This window comes from Rhinolophus sinicus, linkage group LG12, assembly GCF_036562045.2.
Source record: "Rhinolophus sinicus isolate RSC01 linkage group LG12, ASM3656204v1, whole genome shotgun sequence".
Taxonomy (NCBI): Eukaryota; Metazoa; Chordata; class Mammalia; order Chiroptera; family Rhinolophidae; genus Rhinolophus; species Rhinolophus sinicus.
Window position 1 is genome coordinate 11,321,721 of NC_133761.1, and position 9,192 is coordinate 11,330,912.

At 40.8% G+C, this 9,192-nt stretch overlaps 1 protein-coding gene across 3 annotated transcripts; it reads right to left on the reverse strand.

The window, feature by feature from the left end:
• Nucleotides 1-579: 579 nt before the first annotated feature.
• On the reverse strand, nucleotides 580-8,580 carry ZNF572 (zinc finger protein 572). 3 transcript variants are annotated; one of them, XM_074316414.1, is made up of 4 exons: nucleotides 8,448-8,570; nucleotides 6,743-6,800; nucleotides 6,433-6,546; nucleotides 580-5,457 (listed from the first exon to the last, which is right to left on the reverse strand). In XM_074316414.1, the coding sequence occupies exons 3-4, from the start codon at nucleotides 6,509-6,511 to the stop codon at nucleotides 3,941-3,943; spliced, it is 1,596 nt and encodes a 531-aa protein (XP_074172515.1). In that variant the 5' UTR covers nucleotides 6,512-6,546; nucleotides 6,743-6,800; nucleotides 8,448-8,570; the 3' UTR covers nucleotides 580-3,940. The 3 variants fall into 3 exon arrangements, with proteins under 3 accessions (XP_074172515.1, XP_074172516.1, XP_019578438.2); XM_074316415.1 differs by lacking the exon at nucleotides 8,448-8,570 and adding an exon at nucleotides 6,893-8,422; XM_019722879.2 differs by lacking the exon at nucleotides 6,743-6,800 and having other exon boundaries at nucleotides 8,448-8,580.
• Nucleotides 8,581-9,192: the final 612 nt, after the last annotated feature.

Here is a 9,192-nt window from a genome sequence, read left to right on the forward strand (position 1 = left end):
GAGTTAGCAGAGAGAAAAGCAGTCATCTGAAAAGCTGCATTTTCCTCCTAGCCCGTTCTTACATTGGTCCCTCCCTCTGTCGTGTGACCTCTGTTAAACACATAGTAGGCTCAGGTTGGGCTGAATGGATGATTATGCTGGGTGAAAGGAATTACATAAACTCAAGTCTAGAATAAGGAAGCAAAGACAAGTTTTGTCATTACCATGATTTCAGAAAGGGAGAGACTGGCGAAGATGAGTATGTTGGAAGAATGTATAAGGGGCGACAGTCACAGTACCACATGCCACCACCTCTCACCATCAGTGAGGAAACTCCACAGCACTAAGGAGAAGGCCCACTTGGTACATCCAACTGGGATGACTTGGAATGATGGGCGTAAACCTTTACCTCAAGTACTATTACACAGACTTACGGTGCGTTATAGTTAGGGAGTGAGTTCCCTGCTACATTTCTGAGTATATGCATTCACATGGATTTTCTCATTTCATTGTAGGGGAAAAATAATAAGCCCCTTCTTTGAGTAGGAAGAAAAGAATATAGGAATCTTCCCTTTAATTTAAAAGAAACTATGAAACAAGTCACTTGCAAATAAGAATGCTTTATTTCAGGTGCTAAGTCCTTTATGCTGGCAAGAAAAATAGAGAATACAGAAATTTTACTTTTTGGGGAACTAAAGAAAGAACCTATTTGCTGATTAATGAAATTGAGGCAAAGGCATTATGTTCTCTACCATAAATGACAAATCTCGCGTTTTCCTAATTTTTATTTCAAAGAGACAAGGATTCTTGCCAAATTGTTTTATTTTAACCCATTTAAGATGTGAATATTTATATTCCTGTAGATGGCAAGGTTTGTAAATTAGTTTTTTGGGATTTTTTTTTTTTTTAAGATTTTATAGGGGAAGGAGCACAGGACTTTATTGGGGAACAGTGTGTACTTCCAGGCCTTTTTTCCAAGTCAAGTTGTTGTCCTTTCAATCTTAGTTGTGAAGGGTGCTGTTCAGCTTCAAGTTGTTGTCCTTTCAGTCTTAGTTGTGGAGGGCACAGCTCAGCTCCAGGTCCAGTTGCCATTGCTAGTTGTAGGGAGTTGAACCAGCAACGTTGTGGTTGAGAGGACGCGCTCCAACCAACTGAGCCATCTGGAAGCTCAGCAGCAGCTCAGCTCAAGGTGCTGTGTTTAATCTTAGTTGCAGGGGGCGCTGCCTTGCGGGACTCGAGGAGTTGAACCGGCAACCTTGTGTAGTTGAGAGCCCACTGGCCCATGTGGGAATCGAACTGGCAGCCTTCGGAGTTAGGAGCACGGAGCTCCAACCGCCTGGGCCACCGGGCCGGCCCCTGAATTAGGTTTTATATAATTGTGGGACATCATAAAACAGTGTAGGTGACAGGACATAAATCGGACCTGTTGTTAATCTCTTCAGATGCAAATTAATTTAAATTGAACTTGCTATTTTGTTCTTACTTAAACTCAATCCTTTGAACAACAAAAAAACTGAACCAAGCAAAAATGCTTTTAACAGTCTACAAACCTGAAACAAGATAATCTTGTGCTTTTATAATACCTTCTCCCTTAGGGTTCCTGAGGTTGGTCATAAAGAATCCACAAGTTGGATAAATTTGGGGTTGTCTTACTACTTTAAAAATGTGTAAAGAACACTTTTTGAAATGTTTCAATCAATAATAACCAACTACCACTTATTTAGACCCTGTTTTATTTTGAGCACTGTGCTAGATGCTTTGCAAACAATTATTTAGTCCTTACAGCTACCCTGAAAAGTAGATATTATCTCCACCTTACAGATGACAAAACAGGTTCAGAGCAATTACTTGCCACCCATCATGTGATCAATGATTTTGTACAGCCACTGCCTTGCAATTGAATTTCAGCCTCAATAGCAAATGCCCAAATTTAATTATCAAACATTAATCAAACTCTTAGTGGGTAAAAAAAATAGTGTAAAAACTTCTCAGATATTATAGTTTAAGACAATTTGGGCAATCCTATATAACATACAAAGGTAAAAAGATGCTTAGGAGAGGTTCACGTAAAAGCCAGTAATGTGGGGCAGCTGGATGGCTCTGTTGGTTAGAGCGCGAGCTCTTAACAACAAGGTTGCTAGTTCAATTCCCACAAGGGATGATGGGCTGCACTCCCTGTAACTAAAGATTGAGAACAGCAACTGAACTTGGGGCTGAGCTGCACCCGCCACAACTAGATTAAAGGACAATGATTTGGAGCTGATGGGCCCTGGAGAAACACAGTTCCCCAATATTCCCCAATTAAAAGAAAAAAAAAATTTTTTAAAGCCAATAATGCCCAATAATGTTCTCCTCATTTCAGAAAGCAGAAAATCACCCAATATTTCTTAAATACCATTATTTGTTATCTTTTACTCTTTTATTTTTTAATCCTGTAACCATACAAAAAGACACAATTGCCTTGCCAGTACCAGGTACACCACAATCATGACAGAATAAATAATCGCTATGCAATTCAGTTACCCACCAGGTGTAGCCCTTACAGCAGCTGTGATTGCACCCTCCTGGCCCCACATTCCTAATCTGTGTCTCTCTATATACTTCATAAAATGTATTTTTAATCCAAAAATGAGATTAAATCCTGGACAACTCAGGAGTCTTTACTTTCCTACATGTCTGCTTTCTGAACTAGCAGGAAAAAAGTGTGGTTAGGGGAATAGGAACTGTCTTGATACTTTACAAAGCATCACTCCCATTGCACAGATGGGCAGGGAGGTTGGGGTCTCGGTTATCAGATCCGTGTGCTACATAAGTCAAGAAGCAAAAGAAAACTGCCGAGACCGCAAGTAAGGAGTCTTGGTCTCCAATGGCAGACTATCCCTAGACACTGGCTCAGACTCAGTGGGTTAATTATTTAAAAAGAACCCAGTTTCTGATCTGACCAGGGATTATGAAATGGGAAAACTGAAGGGTAAAGACTTTTTGTCAAAAATTTTAAAACAAAAAAATTCAAGTATCCTTCTTCCTAATCTGGCTTTGGCCAAGACAATGGGACCAGACCACTAGATAACTGAGATGGTCAAACATAAATTAAAACATAGTCAAGAGAATGGCCAATCTCTAGACCCAGTGCCTTTAAAACTCTAACACATTTCTATTCTATACTGCAATTCCTCTTGGAGAACAGAAATCCCAGAGCATGTTTATAGGAAATACGAGTCTTGTAGGAAATATCTATGAGTCTGTCAAGAATGATGACCTTGAAATAAAGAACTTTTTGTGATATTCAGTACAGCAGCCACCAGTCACGTGGGGCTGGTACTGCACACGTAGCAAGGGGCGAGTGTGCCTAAGGTACTCGATTTTAAATTTCATTTAATCTCAATATAAATTTAAGTTTAAATAGCCACATGTGGCTAGTAGCAATTGTAATGGACACTGCATTTCTAAATACTACAAAAGTTAATGTCCAGCAATTAAAAATGCATTTGGAAAAAAAAATCTTTCCTTACGATCCCACAAAAAGGCCAGGAAGTCACAATTATTTGTTCAAAAAGAATCTTTTTCTGATTCATTCCCTGAGGCCAGTAATGATTTATTGCCACCTAATCAGGCAAGAGAAAATAATGCAATTTAATGTCACTCTCAGCTTCAAGCTCTCAGGTGTCCTTTTATTTACTCTCAGAGTTATTCTTTACGTTTTCCTTTGAAGCTCTTCCTACCTTACTGTAAACCAAAACCAACTTCTTTTTCTCCATCCTTGGTAGTCTCTCTCACTGGGCAGACTCAATGACCTGGTCATCTGGATCTTTCCATCCTCTACATTGAGAGGTTGACGTTTTCTAGGTATTTTGACAACAAAACCAAAGAAACTTAGTAGCACACTGATCAGAGAATACCTTAATTGTAACAGTCCAATAACAAAAGAGAAAGAAAAAACGGTAACAACAGGCTTTGGAACTCAAGAGGAAGATGAATTTGGAACTGAAAATGAAGAAATGAGGGCCATTTTCCCTGAACACTTTTTCCAAGTCCATTCATGAGGAAACCCTTCAACTTCAGGAGGCTTCAAAGACTTTTCTCTGTGAATTTTCCGATGCTGACTGAGGTAGGCACTTCGGCTGAAGCATTTCTCACAGTCGGTACATTTGTAAGGTTTCTCTCCTATGTGGGTCCTCCGGTGCCTGATGAGGTTGAAGCTCTGACTGAAGCACTCACCACAGTCAGGACATTGATAAGGTTTCTCTCCGGTGTGCGTCCTTTGGTGAATCACCAGGGTGGAACTCTGACTAAAAGTTTTCCAGCACTCAGGACATCTGTAAGGTTTTTCTCCCGTATGTGTCCTCTGATGTCTAATGAGATGGGAGCTGAGGCCAAAACTCTTTCCACACTCACAACATTTATATGGTTTCTCTCCAGGCTGGATTCTGCATCCTTCTATCACATTGCAGTTCTGACTCAAACTTTCTTCATATTCAGAGCTTTCATAAGGTTTTTCTCCTGTGTGCATTTTCCGGTGTGTAATGAGGTTTGAACTTCGACTGAAAAGCTTCCCACATTCTGCACACTGGTAGGGTTTTTCTCCTGTATGTATTCTCTGATGCTTTATCAGAGTAGAATTACAACCAAAGCCTTTCCCACACTCAAGACATTTGTAGGGCTTCTCACCGGTGTGTGTCCGCTGATGGCGAATCAGGCTGGAACTCTGACTAAAGCCCTTCCCACAATCAGGGCATTTATAAGGCTTTTCTCCAGTGTGAGTCCTCTGATGTTCTATTAGGACGTAACTGTGGCTGAAGCATTTCCCACAAACAGGACATTCATATGGTTTCTCACCTGTGTGTGACCTGTGATGCTGAATAAGGTGAGAGCTGCTGCTGAAACTCTTCCCACATTCAGGACATTTATAGGGTTTCTCTCCCGTGTGAGTCCTCTCGTGGATAATAAGATGGGAAGTATTGCTGAAACTTTTCTCACATTCACTACACTGGTAGGGCTTCTCTCCTGTGTGTGTTCTCAGATGCTGAATCAAGTGAGAGCTGTTACTAAAGCATTTCCCACACTCAGAGCATTTATAAGGTTTCTCTCCTGAGTGGGTCCTCTGGTGAGTACGCAAATGAGAACTATTACTGAAGCTTTTCCAACATTCGGAACACTTGTAGGGCTTGTTTCTGCAAGATGAATTCTGCTGGACAGGGGCACTGGTGTGTTCTCCTGGGACGCATCCCCAGTGACTGGGTTTTGCTTCCTCATTTTCTGTAGAATTTCCCTGATTCTCTGACTTGGCATCATCCTCACAGAAATCATCACACCAAATCTCATCTCCTTGGGACCACGTCAGTGGCATTTCTTTTGCATCCTCGTGTTTACAATATTGTGGGCCATCTCTTTTAAACCATTCAGATGAGGCGCTCTCTTTAAGTTGATTTGCCTTAGGGCTATTGTGTTGAACAGTTTCCAAATCATTCCTTTCATTTCCTGCAAGAATAAACAAGTATTCTAAACATACTCCCTAATCTTTGCCCTGGGAAGGAAATTCTGAATTGCAGTGGAAGAGAGGGAATAACAAAGTAAAACCTCATAAATTATGTATAAAAATGGTGTTTAAAGCTGGTTTTACTTCTTTTACTCTGTGTTCACCAGAAGCAGGGGAATTTTCTGTACTTAAGCGACGACACTAATCAAGCACAGTTGACCTTGAACAACACGGGTTAGGGGTGCCAACGCCCCTGCACAGTCAAAACTCCACATATCACTTTGATTCCCCCAAAAACTTAACTAGTAGCCTACTGTTGACCAGAAGCCTCACCAAACATACATAAACAATTAACACAAATTTTGTATGTTATACGTATTATATATTGTATTCTTATAATAAAGTAAGCTAGAGAAAAGAAAATGCTATTAAGGAAATCATAAGGAAAACAGTTATAGTATTTATTGAAAAAACTTGTGTATAAGGGGACCCGCACAGTTCAAACACACGTTGTGTTGTTTAAGGGGCAACTGCATTTGAATAGTTGTCAGCAACTACCAAGGAGGATATCAATCTAAAAACAAGTTCACTAACTTTGTCGTAGAAGACATAAAAGAAAAAAAGGGATCTGAGTAGGGAGACATTGAATAGCACGCCATCTGCGGTGAAAACTAGACAATATCTCCATTCAAATCTGAGCATATATAGAACTAATGATAGCCACTATTTATTAAGAATAGTAGCTTGGCATATGATATCTTATTCATTTTAAAAAATGAGACAGATACTATCATTCCCTTTATTATTATTAAGGATGAAAAGACTGAGGCTGTAAGAGTTAATAAAGCTTGTAAGTTAGAGAGCAGGGAATCAAATTAAATTTTGTTTCATTCTAATGCCCCATTCTTTCTACATACTCTATAGCACATCTTATAATGGATTTCCAAAATATTCAGATCATCTTCTTGATCCCTCACCTGTAAAAGGGCTTTTCACACTCTCCTTCTCTGCGAAACCATTGGAATCTGAGACCAACAGTGCTTTCTCTTGCTCCATCACAATGCGCACAGCCAGGCTAAGGATCAGAAATCCTGTGGGAGGAAATAGGTCATGTTTGGAGGCATTTGGTAAAATGTATTCTTTCTTCCTTCCCACCCATTGTAACAATTGTAGGCACAGAATGTTCTGTTAATAATACTGAAAATAAGAAAGATGGTCTTTAGAAGTCTTTTAGGAAAATCTTTGCTCAGATACAAGTGTTTAGAATTAAGATTTAATCGGATTTACCTTTTCCAAGGAAATAATTTAAAAAATTAAATCTTCACATTAAAGTCTGAGGATCAATCTTCAAAAATAAAATGAATATCAATAGTCATTTTCCACTCAGAGCTTAGAGACACTTTTAATTGAAAAGCAAACTAGCTTTTTGGAAATTACCAGTAATAAGACTTCAAGGAATCAATATGCAGGTATGAGAAGCAGCTAAAGAAAAAGCACCCTGTTTAGTTTAGAAAGAATAACTTGGTCCTTGACAGAAGGATGAAATCTTTGAAGTCAATTTCAAAAGAAAATTAGGATTTATATAACCAGTAACAAGAAATTAGGACAAAGCAGGGCTAGAATAATTATAAGCAATAACCCCTAAATAATTATAAACAATAACCCCCTAACAAGGGACCTCTTCCTTGCCTCTAAGTCTATTATAATCACGATATCCATTTGAAACTAAACCTTATCTTCCGGAGCCAAATACAATCCCTGACCTACTTTAAGGGACTAGAAAATGTGATCTATCACTAGAAGGCAGTCACATATGCACTTGGCATCCATTGCAGGATATAAAGACTACATAACCTGAGAAAAACGAGAGCCTAAAAGAATGACTTACAAAGGTATGCACATGAAAAAGAAAATGGTATAGTTCTAATTTTGACCCTCTTATTGCCTATTACGTGCCAGGCAGTGAACTAAATAATTCACACACACTATTTCTCATTTAATTATCACACTAGCCCTCTGAGGTATATTAACACTACCAGCACTTTACAGATGAGATAAAAAGACATTAAGAAACTTTCCCAGGGCAACATAATCTGAAAGTGGTAGAGCAGGATTCAGTCTCAACTCTGTACCCTGACTGTCACACTGTTATCTATTACAGTAAAACTAGAGCAGGAAGCAGAGCTGGGCATGACCCCAAACTGCAAATGATCCTCCAAAAAGGCCTTTATTTTGCAATATATTGACTGGATTTTTAGAAGGCCTAAGGTCTTCTAAAGATTACAGCCTTATACCTATACCAAAGGGATCTGGCTGACACTCCCTAAGCACCCTCAGCAATTAGGGGTCTGTTAAGAAAAGGTGAAACTAGACTCAATTATAAACATCCCTTGTCCAAGTGGGAAAAAAACAGACACCTGAATAGAAAGAAAAAAAAAGAGGAAAATTGTTCAAACGGAGTAATATGTTTTGCTTTCTGACTTGCGTATTTCTATCAAACTCCTTACAAAGGAAGCGAGAGCCTGGGTAACAGACAACCATTTTGCCTGCTAAGAAACTATTAATTTTGGTCGGAGTGGAGCCCTTAGCTCAGTCAAAGGGCAGCAAACTCAAGGCCATAGATGGTATTATTAGGCTGTAAGTAAGATGTCACTCCACCGAGAAGGTCAGTGTTCAATGTCAGAGCGCAAACGGGATGAGGATGGAGCCTGAATGCACTGATTAAGAACCGTTGGCAGGGAACACAGGTTGGGGTGCCCTGCAGGGTGAAGTTCCAGGAGACCAGATCGGCTCCAGCTGACAACATCCTTTAAAGGACTCCACAAGCGCGGGAGGGGCGGAGGCTTGGGCGGCTGGAGAGGCAGGGCCCTCTCCCCTCGCAGCGAGGGATCCCCCTCCGGGAGGTGCATTGCACCCCGGGCGGTGCAGTTTCCAGTTCTGCCCGCAGCCCTCTGCTCCCTCCCCCGCCCCCCACCCCCGAGAGAGAACTCACTGTTCTGGGGGATACACCCAAGGCGCCCTGAACCCCCAGCAGGCCCAGCTGTCCGGGAGAAAGCCCCTTCGGACCCCACCAACCCAGGGTCCTAAACTCTCAAACCAGCCAGCCAGAAACCGGAAGTTGCCCTGTCTTCTCAGACTGGGTTTCCCCGAGCCTCTCTAGAAAACACCGATGGCCACTTCTCGTTGATCTTAACCCTTAGGGTCCCGGACAAGACGGAGCATGCTGGATTTCCTTCCCTTGTGCTGCCATTCGCCAACCATAATTCTCATCCCTCACATTTGTCAGGCGCCTTGTAACAGGGGCCTAATTAGAGCTTATATTTTCCCTTGACATCAGGGCATCATCAGATTTATTATTATCATCATCAGAATCACTAGCATCAAAATAAATCGAGTACTTATTAAGCACCTGTTGTTTCTGTTCCCACCTATGCTTTAGCTCTCCAATCTGTGAAACAACTGGACAGCTAAGGTATCCGTCCACATATAAAACAAATAGTTTACAAGCCACCATTATTACTAACATTGGGAGATATAGTTAATCACCCCTCTTTGGTTAGAGAGAAAATGGAAGCTGGGCCCTTCACACCAAACACACAAATCTATTTGAGTCTGCACCCCGACACTCTCTTTCTTCCCGCCTGTTACAACAGAGAACTGGTCCTTCACATTTAAAGCAAGCCCTTTACTGGTGCTCTCCTTACACTATCAACTAACCTCTCAATTCTCCCAGCCCC